Source organism: Chiloscyllium punctatum, chromosome 5 (genome assembly GCF_047496795.1).
Source record: "Chiloscyllium punctatum isolate Juve2018m chromosome 5, sChiPun1.3, whole genome shotgun sequence".
Lineage (NCBI taxonomy): Eukaryota > Metazoa > Chordata > Chondrichthyes > Orectolobiformes > Hemiscylliidae > Chiloscyllium > Chiloscyllium punctatum.
The window spans coordinates 27,509,827-27,534,621 of NC_092743.1; the positions used below are offsets into that span (position 1 = coordinate 27,509,827).

The 24,795-nt window shown below is 40.5% G+C and overlaps 1 protein-coding gene across 1 annotated transcript in view; it reads left to right on the forward strand.

Annotated features, from left to right (window-relative positions):
* col22a1 (collagen, type XXII, alpha 1) overlaps positions 1 to 24,795 on the forward strand; it is a 285,704-nt gene that overhangs the window by 182,047 nt on the left and 78,862 nt on the right. Inside the window, exons 23-26 of the mRNA XM_072569542.1 lie at positions 8,471 to 8,524; positions 14,032 to 14,085; positions 18,597 to 18,650; positions 23,395 to 23,448. Coding sequence (XP_072425643.1) covers positions 8,471 to 8,524; positions 14,032 to 14,085; positions 18,597 to 18,650; positions 23,395 to 23,448 — 216 coding nt within the window. The remainder of the gene's footprint in view (positions 1 to 8,470; positions 8,525 to 14,031; positions 14,086 to 18,596; positions 18,651 to 23,394; positions 23,449 to 24,795) is intronic.

A 24,795-nucleotide genomic window follows, 5' to 3' on the forward strand; every position in this document is an offset into this window, starting at 1 on the left:
GGAATGGCTCTCTGGACCACAATGTTATGTTCAGTTTGCTCATCCTCCCTATATTTGGGAAGGTAATGTCCTAGTGGTTTGTCGCTGGCCTGTCAATCCAGAGACACAGGTAATGCTTTGGGAATCCAGGTTCAAATTCCATCATGGTAGGTGATGGAATTTGAATTCAATAAAATTCTGGAATTAAGATAACCGTGAAACAGTTGCCAATTCTCAAAAAAGCCTATGTTGTTTTTTTGAAGGAAGGAAATTATCATCCTTACCTGGTCTGGCCTACATGTGACTTCAGACTGAAAGCAAATGTGGTTGACTCTTAATTACCCTCTGGGCAATTAGAGATGGGCAACAAATACTGGTTTAGCCCGTGGTGCCCTCATCCCAGGAATGATTTTTTTTTAAAAGTCCCCTCCAATCACCAAATGGGGAGCAAGAATCGCAAACCTGTTATATGAGATCAAGGGCTGATCCTTGTCGTCACACTCTCCTGTCGCAGTTCACTGACCAAATTTAAGTAATTCATCTAAACGGTGTGACTATTTCCTGAAACATAGCATTCAGATCTCACCCACCCCCTCAGGTATCACAGCATTCGATGCTCCGACATCAGCTGATTGACACTGACACTGGGCCGACTTTCTCAACCAGCCAGATTGCTCAGATGTGGTCACTATGAACAACAATGGGATCCACCAGCAACTGCATCACGCAGATACAGCACATCAGCTGTCACTGTAACTCTATTTTATTTACTTCTTAATTTGTTTTTTTTTCCTACTGGTCTTTTTGTTTTACATCTGTAAAATATTCCTAATTTACTTTTAATTTGAAAATAACTTACAATACATAGTCAAATTAGTAGCTATTACCAAACAAAAACTTATGATTTTCCTCTGATGTCACACTTTGTTTTCAGCTGGGCCCCTAATCCTGGGCTTTGATTTATCCAGGTAAAAACTAAAAGCCTTACAAACCATGTACCAAAAAAACATTGTAAGGCACTTCTTATTCTCTGTATCGAATTCACAAATTCTCCAAAATCCCAGAAATATAGTCACCTGGGCTGTGCCTCACTCCTGAACATGTAAAGCTTACTCAAGGCCATCAGGCTAAACTTGCAGGAATATGGTAGAAATGCCCAGTAAGATAAACTTTAGAAACTGTTTTCTTGCCATCAACTCAAAAACATCAGGGCTGGTGTCCTCTACACTTGCATACCCATCCCCTAATCAACTTAGTTTAATGCCAAGAACCATTCTCAACCAGAAACTGAACTGGACCCGCCATCTAAATACTGTGGTTAAAAGAGAAAGTCAGACATTGGGAGTTGTGCATTGAGAGTGACTCATCACCTGGCAACCATCTACAAGATACAGAGGAAACTCGATTAATCACCTGGCAACCATCTACAAGATACAGAGGAAACTCGATTATCCAAACGAGATGGGTGGGCACTATTTTGTTTGGCTAATTGGTTATTCGATTAATCGATTCCATGTCTTTCCTCTCAGGCTTGGAGTTTACAGTTAAGTCCACTCCCCGTCCTGGTGGCTAGGCAGCAGCACACCACCCGCGCGCACCTGCCCGCCCCCGAACCCCATCCAACACCGCCCTCCCAATGTCCCCCAACACTGCCCCTGCCCGCCCTTAACCTTGTCCAACATCGCATCCCCACCCACCTCCAACCCTGTCCAACACCACCCTCCCAACCCCATCCAACACCGTGCCCTGCCCCTGCCCCAACCCTGTCCAACACCGCCTCCCCTTCCCCGAACCCCATCCAACTCAGCCCCCTGCCCCCAACCCACCAAAACTGCCCCCTGCTCCCACCCCAACCCTTTCCAACACAATTGATCCACAGTGAGAACAGTAAGTAGAAAGTAAAGGATATTCAACTAGTCTCCTTCAACACAGACTTCTACCACCCTGATGGAAAAAGGGAGCAGAGGCACCACCTCCTGCAAGTTTGCCACCCAGCCGCAAACAACCCTGCCTTGGAATTATATTGCCATTTCTTTGCTGTCACTGGGTCAAGTTATAAAACTCGCTTCCAAAACACACACAGCCTAGGACAGGCAAAACAAGACACATGAGAATTCATAGAGGCATGGTATTCTAACCAGGACTTCATCAATAAACACATCAACTTCGATCCTATCATCTTAAGAAACCAAGACCTATAGATAGAGAGGCGGGACCTACCATCAGCGCTTCACTGAAGACTCTCACTGATGATGTTACCTTGATGTCTGAAAACAAACCTTCCAGCTCAGCAAGCTACCTTACATACTTAACTTGCCTACATCCCAAGAATTGCAGTGGTTCATGAAGGTAGCTCGACACTACCTGCTCCATTAGAGAACTGGGAATGGGGAAGAAATGTTAGACTCCCACATCCCATGAATAAATAAAATCCAGTGAGACCCCAGCAGCAACGTGACTTTTAAATAATTACTCTCCCACTGTAGACTTATGGGCTAGTGGTTTTGACCAGGCTTACGTGGTCAAGAATTTGAAAGGCTTGATGTGAATAAGAATTTTTAAATTAAAATTGGCCCGATTTATTCCCAATTTGTATTTGCTTCCATTACCTTTGATCCTGCATTTACTGGCTACACTTGGCCAAGATGACACCGCATCATACATCAGGACCTCAACTGAAGTTGACCTTTGGAGGTGAAAAATTGAGAGCGGAAAGTTTTAAAAATGAATGGCATCAAGCTTCGTCAGATTTAAAGATTAATAATAGAACTACATAGATTTGCGTAAACTGTACTGCTCAAAAATAGCAATCCAAAATTGGGTGGCACGGTGGCTCAGTGGTTAGCACTGCTGCCTCACAGTGCCAGGGACCTGGGTTTGATTCCAGCCTTGCGCGACTGTGTGTGAAGTTTGCACCTTCTCCCTGCATTTGTGTGGGTTTCTTCCCACAGTCCAAAGATGTGCAGTTTAGGTTAAGTAGCCATGCTAAATTGCCCATAGTATTCAAGGATGTGTCAGTTATGTGTATTAGTCAAGGGTAAATGTAGAGTGGTGGGAGAGTGGATCTGGGTGGGTTATGCTTTGGAGGGTTGGTGTGTACTTGTTGGGCTGAATGGCCTGTTTACACACTAGATGGATTCTCTTTTTAAAAAAATTCAGTCCATGCCAGTGCAAATGCTGTACACAAATCTTTATCACCAGTGAAAATACAATGACTCAGCAAGCAGCAGTCAGTTCTTGTGATCATGATTTATACCTTCGAAAAGGTTCACTTAATGTTGAGTCTACAATCATAAATCATTAGTAGATTTTGAGGAAAATTATATTCTGACAATATGTCTTTGAAGCCAACTGTACAATTAAAATCAAAATTAAAATCCTGTGAGGAGAGAAAAGAGCTGACGTTTCGAGTCTAACTGACCCTTATTTTCTCTTTTGGTTTCAGATTCCTGCATCCGCAGTAATTTGCTTTTATTAAAATCCTGTTATCCAGACTGATATCTCCACGAGAATGATTGTTACATCCTTTTTCTTGCCACTGATTATGTCATAAAGATTAGTTTAAGTTGTTACATAACAGTTGTCAAGTTGCTAAACAACTGATTGTCGTTCCATTATTGGTCTTACAATTCCAAATTAATGAGACAGAGACCCTGATTGTAACGGTTGATCATTACTAATCGGTCAGTTTTATGTCTTCAGAATTGCTCAAAGTTTCTCCATGATCTCTCTGATTCACAAACTCAACCCTTTAACATATTTCCTATGTTATGTCGCTTTTTCTTGCCATCTGGTCAACATTCCCTTTCTTTTGAAACCCTGCACAATGCTGTCCTACTCTGGCAAGGTGGGGAGTGGAGCCAAAGCAGTAAGGGGACAAAAGAAAAGGTTGAGGACAGTACAGAAGTTAATGAGAGCAACTTAAATAGTAAAGGCTGTGTTGGTAACCCCAGTATTGGAAAGGACAGACAAGACTACAGCAGAAAGCAAGGGAAGTCTGGGTTAAACTACATTTATTTCAGTGCAAGAGGCCTGACTGGTAAGGCAAATGAATTCGGGGCATGAATGGGTACAAGGGACTGGAATATTTTAGCTATTACAGAAACATGGTTGAACGAGGGACTGTAACAAATGTTCTGGGGTAAGATGCTATAGGCAGGAGAGAAGGCAGTACTGAGAGCTGAATCTACATGTGTAGAACTGAGAAAAACAAGTGGCGATCACTTTCATAACATCGTATTCTGGTGGCAGGAGATTGCAGATAGCTGCAGGAATAATAGAGTTGTAATAGTAGGGAATTTTAACCTTCCTGACATTGACTGGGACTGCCACAGTGTTAAGTGCTTGGCTAGAGAGAAATTTGAGAAGTGTGTTTAGGAAGAATTTCTTACGCAGTATGTAGATGGCCCTACTAGGGAAGGGCCAAAGCCTCCTGTTGGGAAACAAGACAGGGCAAGTGACAGAAGTGTTAATGGGGGAGCATTTTGGGACCAGTGACTATAATTCCATTCCTTTTAAACTGGTTATGGAAGAGGATAGGTCTGATTCACAAGCTAAAGTTCTAAACTGGGGCAAGTCCAATTTTGATGGTCTTGGACAGGAACTTTAGAAAGTTGATTGGGAAAGGCTGTTTGCAGGCAAAGGGACATCTAGTAGGTGGAACAGTGGCTCACTGGTTAGCACTGCTGCCTCATAGCGCCAGGGACCAGGGTTCAACTTCAGCCTCGGATGACTGTCAGTGTGGAGTTTGTACATTCTCCCCATGTCTGCGTGAGTTTCCTCCAGGTGCTCCAGTTTCCTCCCACAGTCCAAAGATGTGCAGGTTAGGTGAGTTGACCATCCCAAATTACCGGTAGTGTTCAGGGATATGTAGGTTAGGTGCATTAGTCAGGGGTAAATATAGAGGAAGGGACTGGGTCTGGGTGAGTTACGCTTTGAAGGGTTGGCGTGGACTTGTTGGGTAGAAGGGCCTATTTCCATAATGTAGGGAATCTAATCTAGTAAGTAGAAGGCTTTCAAAGTGAGTTAATAAGGGTTCAGGGCCATCATGTTCCTGTTAGGGTGAATGATAAGGCTGGCAGAAGTAGGGAACTCTGGATGACTAGTTATTGAGGCCCTGGTCAGGAAAAAGGAGTCATGTGACTTGTCAGTGAATTCCATGAGGAGTATAGAGGGTGTCAAAGTACACTTAAGGGAGAAATCAGGATGGCTAAAAGGGAGCATGAAGTGGCTTTGGCAGATAAGGTGTTAGAGAACCCAAAGAGATTCTATAAGTACATGAAGGAGAAAAGAGGAGCGAGGGAGAGAATTAAGCCTCTTAAAGATTAAAATGATATGCAGAACCACAAGAGATGGGTGAGATCCTAACTGAATATGTCTCATGAGTATTTGCTATCGAGAAAAGCATGAATGTGAGGGAAGTTGTTACAATAAACAATGATGTCTTGAAGAAATTCCACATTACAAAAGTAGTAGTGCTGGAAGTTTTAAAATGCATTAAGGTAGATAAATCCTCAGGACCTGATGAAGTGTATTGCAGGACTTTGTGGGAGGTTAGGGAGGAAATTGTGCGGTCCCTAAGGGAAATATTTGTATTTTTGACAGCCATGGGTGAAGTGTCTGAACATTGGAGGGTGGCTAATGTGCCACTGTTTAAGAAAGGCTGCAGGGGAATGCCTGGGAATGCAGTCAGGTGAGCCTAATGCCTGAGGGGATTCTGAGAGATAGGATCTATCGGTATTTGGAGAGGCAAGGACTCATTTGGGATAATCAGCGTGGTTTTGTGAGTGGAAAATCGTGTCTCATGAATTTGAGTTTTTTATAGGGGTGATCAAGAAAGTAGATGAGGGCAGTGTGATCGATGTTATCTACATGGACTTTAGCAAGGCCTTTGACAAGGTACCACTTGGTAGATGGTTGAGTAAGGTTAAATCTCATGGGATCCAGGGAGAGCTAGCCAATTTAAAACAAAATTGGTTTGATGGTAGAAAACAGAGTCTGGTATAGAGTTACTTGTGAGACTGAGGCCTGTGACAAGCGATGTGCCACAGGGATCAGTGCTGGTTCCACTGTTTCTCATCATTTATATAAATGATTTGGATAATAGTTTAGGAGGTATGATTAGTAAGTTTGTGAATGAGATTGCGATTGGTGGTATAGTGGACAGTGACGAAGGTTACCTGGGAATACAGTGATACTTTGATCAACTGGGCCAGTGGGCTAGTGAATGGCAGTTAGAGTTTAATTTAGATAAATGCATGGTGTTGCATTTTGGTGGGTCAAACCAGGGCAGGGCTTACACAATCAGGGGATAGGGCCCTGGGGAGTGTTATAGAACAAAGAGATTTAGGACTACAAGTTAATTGCTCCTTGAAAATAGAGTCACAGGTAAATAGGGTGGTGAAGAAGGTTTTCAGCATGCTTGTTTTCATCAGTTAGAGTATTGAGTAAATGAGTTGGAATGTCTTGTTGCAGCTGTACAAGACTTTGGTGAGGACACGTTTGGAGTACTGTGTGTAGTTCTGGTTACTCTACGATAGAAAGTGCATTATTAAACTAGAAAGAGTGCAGAAAAGATTGACCAGGATGTAACCTGGACTGGAAAGTTTGAGCTATATGGAGAGTTGGATAGGTGGAGGGTAAGAGACTGAGGGGTGATCTGATAGACGTCTATAAAATCATGAAAGGCATAGATAAGCTCAATAGCCAACAGCTTCCCCCCTGGTAGGGGAGTCTAAAACTAGAGGGCATAGGTTCAAGGTGAGAGCAGAAAGACACAAAAGGATCCAGAGGGGCAATTTTCAGAAGGTGGTGAGTATCTGGAATGGTCTGCCATTGGTAATGATGGAAGCAAGCACAATTTTATCATTTAAGAAACATTTAAACAAGTACATGGATGGGTTAGGTATGAAAGGATATGGGCAAAAGCCCTGCATCATTCCTGATGAAGGGCTTTTGCTCAAAACTTTGACTCTTCTGATCCATGGATGCTGCTTGACCTGCTGTGTTTTTCCAGCAACACACTCTCAATTCTAATCTCTAGAATCTGCAGTCCTCACTTTCGCCATGGAAGGATATAGACCAAATGCAGGCAAATGTGATTAGTTTTATTGTAAAAACTGGGCAGCATGGTCAGGTTGGGCCAAAGGGCCTGTTTCCAAAGGCCTCCATGACTCTATTTTTCATTGAGGACTGTAGCTAGTGATTGAATCCCCTGTTTCATTTTAACTCCCCCTCATTTTTGAGAGAAAATTCTTCAACAGTGTGGTAAGAAACTTGATCTCTCTGCCTCAAAGGATGATCAAGGCACAAACCCACAGAATATGTTGAAAAGATTCTTGGAAAAGCACTTGAAGCACCTACTAGGCTACAGATAAAATACTGTAAAGTGGGATTCGGCTTGATGGCAGTGCAGTGTTGACAAAACGGCCTCTTTTTATATGATAGGTGCTTCTCTGATCACTCTCTGGGACACCAAAAATGTCTTTAATTTACACCACAGATGGTATTTGGTGGCCATTGGTGATAATCGTAACATTATCTCGAGCACAGAAAACAAACTTCCAATTTTCTGGTAAAATTAGGATTTTAATGCTGGGAGCCTTTTGAATTAGATCAGGACATCCTTGAAAAGATTGTGTTGTGTGTTTTCTGAGTGATAACCATGAGTAAGACAATAGGAAATGCATTTAAGGAGGAGTTAAATAAGTATATTCAGGAGAATGGAATATTTAGTTATGATCCAGTTAGATGAATGGTTCAAAGCAACAGTTCACCAGATTGGTTCCTTGGATGAGAGGATTGACTTATGAGGAAAGGCTGAATAAATTGGATGAATACTGTCTGAACTTTTGAAAAATAAGAGGTGCTCTTCATTAATTAAAGGGTTTGACAGAATACATACTGAGATGTGTTTCCCTTGGCTAAAATGAAGAGAAATTTCTTCTTTCAAAGGATTATAAATCTTTGGAATTGTTGAACCAGGATACATTTCAAGACTGAAGTAGAGAGGTTTTTGATCTCTCAGGGAATAAAGGAGATGGGCGTTAACTCAAGATCAATCATGATCATCTCGAATAGGAATGTAGGCTAAATTAGCCAAGTTTACAAGTGCTGGAAAAGCACAGCAGGTCAGGTAGCATCTGAGGAGCAGGACAATCGAAGATTCAGGCAAAAACCCTTCCTGATGAAGTGCTTTCGCCCAAAGCATTGATTTTCCTGCTCTTCGGTTGCTGCCTGACCTGCTGTGCTTTTCCAGCACCACTCTAATCTTGACTGTAATCTCCAGCATCTGCTGTACTCACTTTCATCTAAATTAGCCAAGTTGTCTATTCCTGCTCCTAATTCTTATGTCTTTAACATAACAATGCAAATTATTGCACATTTCTTTCACTGTTATCAAAAACATGGAATACCATCATGGCTCATTACAAGTAATTGTCCTCCCTGAATATGTTCTGCCACTAATCCTGTTATCTCTGCTATTGTTTAGGGAAGGAAGGGTGATCGGGGACTTCCTGGTTTGCAGGGAATTGCTGGACCTCTGGTGAGTGATAAACTTCTGAGAGCTTGCCCTCTGAATAAGTAAAGTTTAATTCCAGCTTCGGTCTTAGCTTCCTTCAGGCTCCATCAGGTCATTAGTCTGCAGTTCCAGCAGTCGCCACCATTCTTGGTGGTGCTACTGAGTCCAGCATGTTGCTGACCGTTTGACTGGTGATACTCAAGAGGTGAGACATTCTCATCAGTGGGAGGAAGAAATCTACTTCAAAACAATTATAGTTGTTATTTGTTGTTGTTTTTGTTCTTTTCCCTATTCCAGGTGACTTTATGGATAATGATAACATCCTTATATTAGTTCACTCTAAAGTGGTTCCTGGTGAAGGGCTTTTGCCTGAAATGTCGATTTTTCTGCTCCTCAGATGCTGTCTGACCTGCTGTGCTTTTCCAGCACCACCTAATCTTGACTCTAAAGTGGTCACTGCTATCACTGCAGAAAGGGGCAGTATGGTGACTCAATGGTTAGCATTGCTGCCTCACAGCACCAGTGTCCCAGGTTCAATTCTGGCCTCGGGCAGTGTCTGTATGAAGTTGGCATATTCTCCCCGTGTCTGCGTGGGTTTCCTCCCATAGTCCAAAGGTGTTCAGGTCAGATGAATTGGCCATGCTAAATTGCCTATAGTGTTAGGTGCATTAGTCAGAGGGAAATGGGACTGGGTGGGTTACTCTTCGGAGGGTTGGTGTGGACTTGTTGGGCCGAAGGGCCTGTTTCCATACTGTAGGGAATCTAATCATAAACAAATAATCCAGATCCACAAGCTAATGTTCTGAGGTTAAATTTGAATTCCATGATGGCAAAATTTGCAGACAGGAGCAATTTGATCATGTAACTGTAGATCATTCTGGTATAATGCCTGTTTGATCAACGTGAATTGGTAATAACGCACTTGACGATTTGTGGATGCTTTCTGCTGAACGGTATAGCAATTTTGTATAGCAACCATCTACGGTGTGATTTTCCATAGAGCAAAGTTGCAGAGGAACAGAGGAACTATAGTGTTCCAGCAGAATGACCTGCATTGCCATTTATTGTAAAAACACAAAGAGTTCACTGATGTCCTTTTGGGACGAAAATCTGCCATCCCTACTTTGGTCTGGCCCACAGATGAGCCCAGATCCACAGCTATGTAGTTGACTCTTAACTGCCATTTGGTCATCAATTCTGACCTAACCAGTAGCACACATATTTACATACATGAATGTTTGAAAATAAACTCAACAAAAACAATAATATAAACATTCTGTATGCCTCAGTGTGACACTTGACAGTTCTTCTACTGGTCTTGTCATTTTGGAGCCAACCTAATACATTCAAATCTGCTGCTGTACTTTGAAAATAAGAGAATGCACAAATGAATGACTTTCCCACCTCAAAACCCTCCCTAATTTGGCATCAATTATGGCAAATAGATGGAGGTTGTGGCATAGTGGTAATGTCACTCGTCAGATTTGCAGGTTAATCCTCTGGGTGCATGTTCAAGCGCTGGTGGAATTTAAGTTCAAATAATAGACCTGGAAAATGTAGCTTTAATTTTACAATTGGCATTAAATAGAAACCTGTCTGGCACACTAATGTCTCTGAAGAAGAGAAATATATCAGCCTAACTTACCTGCCCTACATGTGAGTTCAGATCCAGTGCAATGTAGTAGGTTCTTTGATGGATGAGCAAGAAAGTCAGTTGTATCAAATGTCTGTGAAGCTGGACAGAAACCCCTTCCTACAGTATTGATGGTCTATGCACACCATGTAGACTGCAGTGGTTCAAAAGACCAACTCAAAAACCACGTTTTCAAGGGAAATAGGGGTGACAAAGAACTGTTGACCTAGCTAGTGATATTCACATCAAGTGGCACATAATATCCAAATGATAAATAAATTTAAAAAAATAAACCTCATTTCAGGATGGCCACAGGATGGACAGTAGGTAAAATGTCACATTTTTGTCTATAGGGTGAGATTGGCACATGATGGCATTAGGGGCAACACGGTGGCTCAGTGGTTAGCAATACTACCTCACAGCACCAAGGACCTGGGTTCATTTTCACCCTTAGGTGACGCGGAGTGTGAAGTTTGCACTTTCACCCCATGTCTGCATGGGTTTCCTCCCCCAGTCCAAAGATGATGTGCAGGTTAGGCGGATTGCCCATGCTAAATTGTCCACAGTGTCCAAGGACAAGGTAGATTAGCCATGGGAATTGCAGGGTTAGGGGTTAGGGTAGCAGAGTGGGTCTGGGTAGGCTGCACTTCAGAGGGTCAATGTGGAATTGATGGGCTGAATGGCCTGTTTCCATACTGGAGGGATTCCAAGTATTATTTGGGCAAACTAATGGGACCTTAACTCTGGGTTGTATTTCATGTGAAAGTGTCTGATCCTGGCACTTGAATATGAAATGGCAAGTGTTCTGTTCCCAAGCATGAACTTTCATTCCAAAAAATGCATGAACACAAAATTAAATTTAAAGTCATAGCCCACAAAATGTGGAACTGCCATAATAAGTTGTAAAAACAATATGATTTCTAGTAAATTGTCCACACTCTACTTAACTGGTATAACTATTTTGTGAGCCATGCTTAGACTTAACTAAGCGTTTTGGAAAACATGTGAAAATTGTGAATGTAATGACCTGTGTGCTTTTGCTCATTTCAGAAGCAAATGCTATCATCTTGTGGTCAAAAGATGTAAGTGTAGCTCTGCGCTGCAGAATAAATTTCTGCAAAGTTGATTGAAACTTGAGGCAAAAATTTGATGACATCAGACCAACAGGCTCTATGTCATACAATTTGCCAGATTTCCATTTTACTTGTCAAATGAAATTACACTGTGCAATGTGAACATTTAATGCTTTCATTGCAATTGTTGGGACTGTGCAAATCAAAGGATCAACCTAATTGAAATCAATCAGGCTGAAGGACTTGAATGGGTTACTTTTGTTCTGTGCCCCCTAAAGTCCTCTCTGCTTGATTTTTATTCGAGATGCTGACAAGCTTAAAATCTAGTGGTTGACAATCTGTTAAAAGGGCAGAGCAATTAATTTGAGCTGATCATATTAGATGTTTGTATACCTTGTGACATAATTTTGCGGTCAAAAAACACAAAGCTAAATACAAATATGAGACTCAATTTGAACTATCTGGGTCACTGATTCATTGGTGATTGCAGTTTACCTCCCTCATTTCCTCTTAATGGACTCCAGATATTTTTGCCAACATCCAGGAAACATTTCCAGGCTTTTCAATGCTAAGAAATCTTTTGTGACATTAGCTATGGACTCACCCCTAATTCTAAATTTATCCTCTAGTCACAATTTAACTTGGAATTGGTTTACCTTATTGATTCCTCAAAGTATCAAGTACCTCAAAAGAATCCTTCCCTTTAGAAGTTCTGAAGAGTCATACCAGACTCTTAAAAGTTAACTTTGTTTCTGTCTCCTCAGATGTTGCCAGACCTGCTAAGTTTCTTCAGTATTCGCTCTGCGTGTTCATTTTTCAACGAGCTCCTTTCCAAGCACCTCATGCTTACATTCATAACTCAAATCTCAAATATGAAACAGCAACCTATGGATCTGCTCAGAAATATTCCAGGGTTTAATCCAATCATATGTTTCTAGCAGGTTTTTATTTGTATTTCTGAATTAAATACACTGAGGTGGAAGCTAAATATCCTTGCTCTACTTTTTTTTAGACCTGTGACATAAATATAAAAGATTGTCATTTTTTTAGGAATGATGTCCCACATCAGCATGAATGCCATCCAATCTAACATTGTGTCAGGCCATTTTCCAGGTTCCTATTGACTGCCTGAGGTCCCCATAAATCTAAATGTTGAATATAACATCTGCCTTGGATTCCTTATGTTATTATCACTGCCTTACTATCACAGAGTTTGTAAAACAGTGAAATTAAAACATTCAATGACTCTCACAATCACTCAGTTGTTTCTATCTAGACTTGACAAATGTCAGATCTTGAATACCATATTTATAATTTTTTAAAAAACAATTTATTATTAAAAATGTAACTTTAGCAGAACACAGGTGAACAACAAGACAATCTCATTAATATCTATGATCTAAGTCAATTTTCATTGACCATAGCTTGCCCACCCACCCCCATTACCACTCCTACAGACAGAATTAAGGGATAATTTTATGTTAAATAAAATAATTAAGTTACCAGTTTAATACCATTTAAATTATGTAAACAAGGCCTCAAAATTCTTAGTTGATATGTTGAATTGCAGGCATGCTGGACTGTGTATCTTGCATGAATTTTGAAGTCATTTGTCAATGCAAACAACTTCCACAGAACCCCTGGAGACTACTACTTATTTCTTATGACTTTGTTTCTTTTTCTCAGACTTTCAAAAAGTTAATAAGTGGAGGGAGCAAAACCAGCTTTCTCATCTGGCAGCTTCTAACGCAAAACTGCATCCTCCCCAAAACCCCAGTCAGCATCAGATTTCTCTTTGTTCTCTCTTTTTCATCATTCACTCTGGTTGGCTGATTAGCGTTTGTCTTCTCTTAATTTATCAATTCAACATCCATCCAGCTGCCAATCCCTGTGCATAGCAACATCTCAATGCCAAATCATGTGCAATGTCCTTAGAACAATGATTAGCTGCATTATCTTTCCAGGCCAATTCCCCACAGTAAACATATGCTTGTGTTCTCTCCTTTGTTTTTCAAACAAGCCGCTGTTCAGAATTCAAAGTTCAATTCCCAACTTTGATTCACAGTTCCAAAACAAAGTTAGAAAAATGAAAGAAAAAATACTTATGGTCTCAACAAATGACAGAAATTAGTCTGCACAAAGAGGAACAGAAGCCATGATTGCTCTGTATCAGGTTCTTCAATGAAGTTGAGACATTTCTCGTTCTGTTTTAAATGAGAATTGTTCTCCCCATCCACAGTCCTTCTAATCAGAGTGTTCTCTCCTCTATTATTGTCTGACTCTTGAAATTTAACTTCGCACTGCCCTTTGTACAATGTGAACATGTGGAGGCATTACCATTGTAATCTGCTCAGTTAATATTAATGATACAGATGGTCTAATTCTGGGCTGGCTTTCTACCTCTGCCAAGCTTCACCATAAATAATTCATCATATTCTTTTCCTTCTTTTACCAAAGTATTTTACCACCTACCCAGAGGATATTGATTGTCCGCTCAAGTTTATTGGCCAGCTTCAACACTCTCGAGGCCACACAGTCAGTATTTGGAAAATATACAAGGCTTAAAACACAGTCTAATCACATTCTTAAATGAAAAGGTATGCTATTGCTTGGACCATTGAGTAAGGGCTGATTGTCAGTTCACCAAAGTGAAGATGCTGAGTCTCATTATGACGTTCCCTCTGGCAGCTCTGGTTGTGATCAATAACATTCACAGCAACATTTCTAAGGTCTGACTTAACCATTTGCCAAATGATCTTAACTGACCTTTGGTAGAACTCCAACTGCATCATTCTTAGCCATGTTCTCTCTGTTACCATTTCTAGGGTCCTAAAGGAGATCCTGGTGCTCCCGGACTGACAGGGCGGCCTGGAGAACAGGTCAGAGAGCTTGTGAATATTTTCAATTTGACAATAACTTTGCTTATTATTGGATAAAAAGAGAACGTCATTGATAATTTGTTACCAAACATGTATATAGTTTAATCACTTTGATAATATCCTGTTGAAATTTTCTTGCTTTTCTTTTGCCTAATTGAAGAGCAGCCTCAATTATTTTCACAGCTTATTGGTTATAAAAGGCCACGGTTTTGTGGTCAGAATGTGTGGTACAGGACTTGCCAATTATTAGATTTTTTTCTTGTATCTTGAATGTTAAATTGTTTGCTTGGGAAGTTGCTGCAAGGGTGAGCTAACAATATTTCAGTAAGGAAAACCAGGAAACTAACACCTGAGTGCTAGAATCTAACAACTGTATATTGTCTTAATAAATAAATTGAATTATTGTTAAACCAGCGATGCAAGGACTGAGAAGGAAGTTTCAGATAAAGTGGGCAAACTCGATGGAAAAGTAGTGAAGGAAAGAAGGTTTATATTCAGAGAGACAAGGGCAGAAAAGAACAATGATGAATTTTTAATACAAAGTTACATCTTTAAAACTCTAATAATTGTTAAAACCTGAAGGAATTAATCGCTAAACTTGTAATAGTTATCAGTACTAATAAACTATAGTTTTGGAATCATATGTCACAATACCGGTTCATTTTCCAAAGTTACTATGTTCTTAGGTTTTTTCCAGAGAATGGGTAAGTGGCCAGGCTCCAAATAGGCTGGGTTTGAAAGTTTTATTGGGGCCATTTGTTTACCCCTAACAGAGAGTGTTTCAGGCCAAAAGCTGTCATGTCTTTAAAAATAAAAATCAAAGGGGAGTGGTCAGCTACCTGTGTGGCGAACCTTCATTTAGAATAGAGTTTTTTTGGATTCAGTTCAGAACTTTAGTCAGTTCAGTTGCAACAGGGGATGTGTGAAACAGGCTGCTGACCTCTCTCTCTCTCTCTAACTTCAAGCCTGTAAGCTCTAATTTGTTTCATTTTTACTGTTTGTGCTGAAGGATATGTGTATTGGAGTTGTTGCGAGTATTTTCGGAACAGCATCACTAAGTCCAGGTTTGGATAGGATATGTTACCCGGTATTCTGTTTTCTGTTCTTTGTGTTTCGTTCCATAATTTTGTAAATAACTTTTGTTTGTTTAAATCATGGCAGCTAAACCAGCTAATTTATTCCGGGAATATCGGCTATACACTTAGCTAAAACAAATAGCAAAGTTATGGTCTGGACTACCTGCTTTAAAATATTTTAAGGGGTCTGCCCTAGTCCATAACAGATTGGGAGCTCTTTCCGGGATTTAAACTGTGAGTGGTAGATGTTAGTGTCTTTTATTTTGGGTGTTGATTTGGTTGCTTTAAACAGCACTCAGATGGCAAAGGCTCTTTCCATCACCAAGGAGTTTCTGGAAGTGGAAGAATTGACCTTGGGGGTTTTACAAAAGACAGAAGAGACCAAGCTTTGGGAATTAGTAGACAAGCTGGGGTTGAAGTTACCTCCTAAGGTGAGGAACGATGAGATGATTGCAGCAGTAGCTCAGTATTTAAATTTGCTGGAAACACCATCAAGAACTGTAACGATGGCAAGAATTCAATTGCAAATGAAGCAGCTTGAATTAGAGGCAAGAGATAAGGAAAGGGCAGCAGAAATGAAACCGTTTGAATTACGATTAAAGTTAGAAGAGAAAGAACAAAACTCAAGGGCATAGTAACTTTGTAAAAGGAACCAGTATTGTGACACATGCTATTAAAAGGATATTTATACTGGACAGGACTAATGTTAAGTGTTTGCAGTGAGTTTATTTTCAACCTGCTCCTCAAACACAGCAATTTCTCACCATTCATTATATTGCAGGAGTGAAGCACTCAGTGAACTTGTTTCTTTAAAGTTAATAACAAATGGAGCAATTTGCCAGTAACTTGTAGCTGCCTGAGATTAGCTGTTCGCCCAATTCTTATAATAATTACTGTATATTTTGTTCATAATCAACATTGAGCACTGTGAGCCCTAATAATTATTTTGGCAGCAAATTATAACCCAACATGAAAGTTACTGCATAAGGGAAGGGAAGGTAAATTTTAACTTTGTATGGTTGGTTGAATGTATGAAAATATAAATCCAACTGGCAGTTTTTCCAATTTTTACTTTTGTTAGCTGTGTCTGTGCACAGTTGGATGTACATCAGTCTTAGCAGTCTGGGCTACCTGCTTAAAACTGTTTTGAGGGGTCTGGCCTAGTCCAAACAGATTGGGAGCTCTTTGCAGGATTTAAACAGCAAGTGGTGGGTGTTAATGTCTTTTATTTCGGGTATTGGTTTGGTTGGTTAAACAGCGCTCAGATAGCAATGGCTCTTTCAGTCACCAAAGAGTTTCTGGAGGTGGAGGAAGGGAATCTGGATTGTTCAATCTGAAATCCTGGGCTTAGTAAGTGTGGTATGGATCTATACCATATACCCAATTGGACAAACAAAAAGTATATGTTCAGGACTCCAGTAACCTGAGCATGAATCTTCACTCCCAGGTCTGGAGCATAGATTCAGCTAATCCCAGCTTTGCAAACCCAACCTGGAAGGAGGTGCCCGAGAAGGTTAAATATTTGTTCCAGGGAGGAGGTTGCTAGGTGCAGGCATACACGGGGGTCATGATGGGTGACACGGGAAGATTTTTGGAAGCTTTCTGATGCTTCGAACAAAAGATTGGTCTCAGTGATCCACAACCTTATCAAATTTATGAAAAAACGTTGTGAAGATAATAACCCTCAAACTTCGTTTTGTCCTATCCATCCATGAACCTCTCCACTCTCAACCCTTGCCAAAGTTTCCACTGCTTCGACCCTGATACCCACCACCTATGACTGCTCACCACTTCATAACTGTCTCTTAACTACTCCTCCCATCTCCATGGTCTGACATAGCTTCCATCCAACTCATTACTTCCAACCCATTTCAATTCTCTGGCCATATACTTACCATGCTAATTCACCCAATATCCAGCATAGGCAGATCACAAGACCCATTCTGCGATTAAATAAATTTCAAAGCTGTCTATTGATTAATTCACTATTGCAAAAAAAACCAAGTGATCAAAAACAATCACTAGATTTAATTTCCTTCAGTCCTTCATAAAGCATTGCAATTCACATCAAAGAACATAGCCATTTAGAACAAAGACATGCAGCATCTCACTTTCTGCCCCGTAGCCCCAAGGACTCAACATTGAGTTTAATAACTTCCAAGCCTGATTCTGTTTTTCCATGTTTTTATCCATCACCATGCCCTGGTCTTGTCATGACATGGATTGCTTTCAGCACAGCCTTCCCATTTTCTCCTACTCTCAGTTCTCATTATCACTTACTCAGCTTCTCTTCTGTCCTGGCCTACCATCCTCAATCCACCTTTATGCCGACCCCTTTCTCTCTGTCTCTGGGCACCGTCTCTATATATTGGCTCACATCTGCCCACACCCCATTCCCCAACCTCATCTTCAGCATAGATACCACTTTTTGTCCTAGCTACTATCAGTTCCTTTGAAGAGTCACTGGAATCAAAATGATGACTCGGCTGTTTCTCCACAGATAATGCCAGACCTGCTGAGTTTTGTCAACAATTTCTGGTTTTGTTTCAGATCGTCAGCGTCTGCAGTTTTTTTTTATGTGACCATTTGAAACTCTTACTCAAATTGTGAACTGACAGGCACCCCCCTGTGATAATCATGAGTCATGAAATCAGGATCAATTAAATGACTATAATCCTTAGACTTTTTTAACACAGATTTTGCAGTTTTCCAAACAACAATTGAAAGACAGAAGATTAAAATGCCTTGGCAGATTTACAGCTCCCATTAATAGCTTTGTTGACAACTTCAATGATAGGAATAGTGAGCCACCTTTAAACACTTTTAATATTTGCCAAGGGATCCTCATCTCCCCAAAGGGCATCCTGCCTCTCCTACAGGGCAGTTGTCTCAAAGGTATCCTGGGACCATATCCAAAAGGGTGCACACATCTCCAAAAAAGGTACCTACCTCTCCAAAGAAGTCCAGCATCCTTAAACTTTGTCCAACTGGTTCTAAACTGCACAGGTTGTGACTGAAACTCACTGGTGAATAACATACTTGATCGAAGCAGCTGTGATTATAAACATGTGTAGATGCCTCCATGAACCATGGATTTGCAAATTATGATCAAAACCCATTCAGAAATACCCCTGCCAAAAATGGAGGGGCCCTGATTCAGAGGCTGACTTCTCAATTCAAGCCTCTCTGCTCAAAAAAGGTAGAGGCATTAAAAAACAGCAGAGTTTCCCAAGTGTTAGATTCCTGTTTGCTCAGTCAATATGTGGCTGAAAGGTATAATGGCAGAAAGTTTTTGGCAGAATTATTTGAGAAATGCATTGAGTGGTTTTAATCATATATTAAGGATGTGCGTGCTTGGTTGTGGGAAGTTCTGGTTTTCTTTCTGAATAATGATCTGCATTTGTTGCTACGTAATTCATATTTTATCTTTCACAGGGACTGCCAGGTGAAATTGGCTTTCCAGGAAAGCCAGGTCCAATTGGAAAACCGGTAAGAAAAAAATACTGTCATTTTACTCTGTTATGGACACAGTGACAGCGAAGCTTGAAATCCATTTTAGTGTAGAATTCATTTCCTTGATTTATGGAAATGTCTGAATTTGCTATTATGGAAAAGAATAACCATTATCTTTAAGACAAAACAAGATGATACAGAAATTTCATTCCAATCTGTTTTCATTGGAACATGAGGAGCAGGAGTAGGCCATTTGGCCCATCAAGTCTGCTTCAACTAAATCATGACTGATCCTCCAACTCAATGCCATTTTTTTCACCATCCCTGTATTCTTTGAAATCTTCCATGCCTACTTATCCATTAATCTTGTCTTCAGCATAATGACTGAGGATTCATAGCCCTCTGAGGTAGGCAATTCCAAAGACTTACAACACTGAGTAAGGAGATTCTTCTGCATCTCAGTCCTAAATTAGCTACTACCACCAGTTGCAAGTTCCCCTCCAAATCATTCACCATCCTGACTTGGAAATATATTCACGCTGTAGCTGAGTCAAAATTCTGGAATTCCTTCCCTGAAGGCATTGTGTGCAGTTCAAGAAGATAGCTTACCTCCATCTTCTCAAGAGCAAATAGGGATGAGCAATAAATACTGGCCAGCCAGCAAAATAAGTATTCCTATTCTAAGACTACATTGCATGGTTCTAGAACACATCACCCTGCCCCAAGCAGGGAAAACATCCTCCTTTGTATTTACCCAATTGAGCCTTGCAAGAATTATGTATTCTTCAATACATCATCACCGATCCTGCATGGAATAAATTTAGAATAAAAAACAAGATTTTCTAAGATTTTATATCATTGTATGATGCTTTGCACACAATCAGCAAATACATTGGACCCTTGTATATTTAAAGTCAACCTTTGATGGCTTGAACATGAAGATTTGATGCTACATCAGTTGGGGTTTATGACTTCATAATTCCTGTGGCTGTCAACAAGAGGTTAATTATTAAGTGAAATGTTTTCTTAAAATCTATCCTGGGAAGCCAAGAGGTGTAGGCATACACAACCCCATCTTAGATGTGCATGAGATGTACAATCGTTGGCTTGTTATGACCAGGCCCACAATACAGCAAGCCATTGTCTTGCTCAAAATGCAGTTCCATTGCCTTGATCGAGCTGGAGATATCATTCGATTGAGGCAAGCGAGACTGCCCAGGACAGTAGTGCTGAGCTGGCTCCTGCATTACTTTGCCTCTCAAAGAGTAGTGCAAATGACACCAGTGAGAATGTGTACAGGGTATAAACAGGCAGGGCAAGAGTTAAACTCTGAGAGGTTCCGCTGAGCGTGATGTAGATCAGATAAGGACTTACAGTTAACAATGGGAAGCTGGAGGAATGGTAATGGCTTAACAAGGTGGGAAAGCAGTCATTATGTAGCGCCATTCAACAATATTGAAAGCATTCAGCATGCAATGTCAGCTAACAAGGGGAAAAGTATCCATTGTATGAGTCCAGTTAACAAAGCTATTGTATAACAGTAAAGGGTGTGGCCTCTGCTGTCGATGCTTGTTGATTGTAACGGTCACCCTATTAATATGTATGTTGACTTAGCTGGATGCTTCTCCCTGTAAAATGACTATATAATTCATTGAGAAGCTGTTGTTCGAGAGAAGACTGTGAACTCATGTCTTTGTGCACATGGGCGATAGTTTTCTCTCTCTCTCTCTCTCTCTCTCCAAGGCCTGGAAGAAAATGGTAAAATAACTGAGTTCCCAAGCAATTTGCTTCAACTGAAGGAGGGGGGAGGAATGGGATGACACCAGAAGAACGTCAAGCGTAGCCAACATCTTCAGAGGAAGTCAAGGGAAAGAAAGACGGATCCTGATGGAGCATGACCACCCAGACTAGACACTAATACCTGCTACTAATAGATGAGCATGCCACAAAATTCCACCACATCCAGGCACATTTCAGCTGTCTTCAGTGTATCTTTGCACTTGTGACACCTTGAGTCTTGTGGTTTCAGACTAAAAAATGACTTATTGCAAACAGCCACCTATCTACGAATTCCTCAATCTTACATTGTCATCCAAGGATCGAGCACCAATGACTTGTGTTCACCTTGTCATAGTCAATACGACTATGAGAAAGTGAGGACTGCAGATGCTGGAGAGTCAGAGTCGCAAAGTGTGGCAGTGCGTTGCAGGGAGATTCCTGATGAAGAGCTTATGCCCAAAATGTTGGTACTCCTGCTCCTCAGATGCTGCCTCAATATGACTATGACACGACTCTGGGACAACAATATGTGCCTCTATGAAATGAAGTTTACTCTGAGATATTAACTTTGGAATAAGTACCAAGTGATCCCCTCTGTTCATGGAAGACAGTTTCTCTATCATTTTCCTCTTACTTTTAAGTGGTGACTCAGTTTCTCCAGCAAAATCCAAAGCAATCTGGTTGATCCTGTGTCTGACAATGAAGATGCCTGTACAGACTTCATCTGGAGCCTCTGCCAGCTGGTGGTCTACTGGTGAAACTGGCAGTCCTTGAGCATTGGTGTTCTATTGTGAGTGACAAGAAAGCTGGAATATCACTGGGAAATAGATGCTGGAGTGTAGCATTATGAATCCAGTGAATTCGGTCTGAGGAGAAGAAATTAAGCAAATGGGAGGCAAGTGGTCACTGGAATTTGAAGGAAATCATGAACTATATTGTCAAAAGGAAAAAGGGAGAGTTTTAAAAAATTTCTGTGACTTCGTGTTCACTGCCATCTGAATGGGTTACTAATAATTTTATGAGATCAATGATAGGATAGTGAAGAAGACGTTTGGTATGCTTTCCTTTATTGGTCAGAGTATTGAGTACAGGAGTTGGGAGGTCATGTTGCGGCTGTACAGGACATTCGTTAGGCCACTGTTGGAATATTGCGTGCAATTCTGGTCTCCTTCCTATCAGAAAGATGTTGTGAAACTTGAAAGGGTTCAGAAAAGACTTACAAGGATGTTGCCAGGGTTGGAGGATTTGAGCTATAGGGAGAGGCTGAACAGGCTGAGGCTGAGGGGTGACCTTATAGAGGTTTACAAAATTATGAGGGGCATGGATAGGATAAATAGACAAAGTCCTTTCCCTGGGGTAAGGGAGTCCAGAACTAGGGGCATAGGTTTAGAGTGAGAGTGGAAAGATACAAAAGAGACCTAAGGGGCAACTTTTTCACACAGAGGGTGGTACGTGTATGGAATGAACTGTCAGAGGATGTGGTGGAGGCTGGTACAATTGCAACATTTAAGAAGCATTTGGATGAGTATATGAATAGGAAGGATTTGGAGGGATATGGGCCGGGTGCTGGCAGGTGGGACTAGACTGGGTTGGAATATCTGATCAGCATGGACAGGTCTGTTTCCATTCTGTACATCTCTATGACTCTAATTATTACAATGGAAAAAAACTCCATTAGTGTAGCTATGTCATCTAGTGCCAATTTCCTGCTTTGTTTCCAAATCCCTGCACACTGTTACCATCCAAACAGACTATCCAATGCCCCCTTGAATGCCTCAGTTGAACATTCCTCCATCACTTTTCCAGGCAGTGTATTCTATACCCTAACAACTCATAGTGTGGAAAAGGTTTCTCTCATACGACCCTCACTTCATTTGCACATCACTTTCAAACTGTACCCTCCTGTTCTTGTTCTTCTCCTCTGTCCAGCTCACTTACAATTCTGAAACCCTCAAAAAGATCCCTTCACACCTTTTTTCTCTCCAGGGTGAATGTCCTGATTTTTTCAATCTATCATTATAGCTGAGGTTTTTCTTACATGGAACCATCCTATAAAATCACTTCTATATTCTGTCCAATGCATTCGCATCTTTATTATAATGTGGTATGCATAACTTTACTCAATACTCCAGCTGAGGTCTAAAAAGTGACTTATATAAATTCATCTCCTTGCTTTTAAACTCTATGTCCCTATTAATAAAGCCAAGAACACCTTATGCTCTATTTACAGGTCTCTTCTTTTATCCAACCAGCTTCAATGATCTTTGCACTAATATCCCCAGGTGTCTCTGCTCTTGCATGCCTTTTATAGCTGTGCTCCAATTTTAAATTATCTTGCAATATCCTTCTGACCAAAGTTCCAAACCACACTTCTCAATATTGAACTTTATCTGCCTCTTATCAGCCCACTCCATAACTTGTCAATGTTCTTCTGGTGATCTACACTATCCTCCTTACAGTTTACAATTCTTCCAAGTTTTGTGTCATCTGTAAACTTGAAAATTGACCCCGTATACCAAGATCCAGATCAGTCAGCAAGGCTCCCAATGCTGGCACCTGGGGAACTCCACTACAAACCTACCTTCGGCCTGAAAAATATCCATTGATCATTATAATATATTTTCTGTCACTCAGCCAACGTTGATTCTCCTGCTCCTCAGATGCTACCTGACCTGCTGTGCTTTTCCAACGCCACACTTTTTGATTTTGTTTTGTGTTTATTTAATATGCAATTTATGGTATGTTTGACCAAAATTTGCCTGACAGCTCATGTTTACTTCAGGTTAATTCTGGGGCTTAGATTAAAATGTCATTTGCTTGCTGAATTTATAAAGTAACATCAATTTTGTTTCAGTTAGTAACTAACTGAGATTTCAAATCTTATTGCCTTTAAAACAAAATGTTACTTGTTAAATGAAATTTAGAGTCTGGTCTTGAATCATAACATAATTAATAAGAATTATCCAAAGATAGTCCATTTTTGTAATTAATGTATTTACAGGGTCCACCTGGGATAGATGGGAAAAATGGCTTTCCTGGACCTCCTGGAGTCAAGGCAAGTATTTTGTTTTTGCTCTTTGTTACACCTTATGATGTTATCCTTTTAAACATGAACCAAATGCTGAAAGTTTGATACAAATTATCAATGTTGAATGAACTCACTCCATGATAAATGAATGGTCTTGCATTTTGTATGTTGGACCATAGAGCCAGAGAAATTACCAGCACAGGAGGGGGGCCATTCGACCATCTCTTGTCCATGCCAACACAAAGACACTCACATACACTTTCTAATCCTATCTTCCTGCACATGGCCCATAGCAGTTTACAGCACTCAATATGCAGAATCGGATACATTTTGGAGGAGGTTAGCGTCTCTGCCTCCACTCCAAACTAAGGTAGCAAATTCCAGACACCCATTACACTCTGCATAAAAATGTTTTTTCAACCATCCACTCCAAGTCTTCTGCCATTTTGCTTGAGTCTATGACCCCTCATTTTAAACTGTATGCCAAGGGAAACAGGTTCCTCTGACTGTCTACTCAATCCATAGCCTTTACAAATTTTTACTGCAATCATATCCTACTTCAGCTTTCTGTGTTCCAAGGAAAACAACCTCAATCGCTTGAATCGCTCCTCCTAGTAACATTCTGGTAAATCTTCTCTGCACTGTCTTGAAAAGTATTACATCCTTCCTATAATCCTTCCTGGTGATCAGAACTGTGTACAACACACCAGTTGTGGTCTCACCAGTGTGTTGTCTGAAGAGTGGTTATTAGTCATATGAGTGTGCTTCTCATCTTAACTGCAGCCCAAATAGGAATCATCATTTGTCATTTTCAATGCCTTCATCCCAAAAAAAGAGATATTGAATTAAATCCACTTTCTTTCCCTCTCTACCTGGTCGTCTACTCTCTAACATGTTATCCAGGCCTCTAGACATTGTCATGTTGTTGGCCACATTATTTTTACAAGTATGATTTGTATATCTTGAAGAACCTTCTCAATTCTTACATAGCATTGATTCCTGCTGAACTGCATTTTTTTTCTTTCCCTTCTCCCGCAGAAATAGACTGCACTTTATATAATTAATAAAAACTTTAATGTATGATGCCTAAGTTACCACAATTGCTTCTTTTAAAAAGTACTTCATTAATTTTGAAGCACTTTGGATAGCCTGACATCATGAAAGGCACTGTGTAATGGAGAAAGGTTGCAGAAAACTACAGAACAAAGGGATTTGGGAGTCCTAATCAATGAATTACAAAAAAGTAATATCCAAACTCAGCAGATAAGAGGGGAGGGATATAGAATAATTGCCTTTATTTCAGAAGAAATGGAGTGTAAATGTGGGGACGTTTTGCTAAAAGTATGCAAATCACTCATCAGACCACTCTGCAGA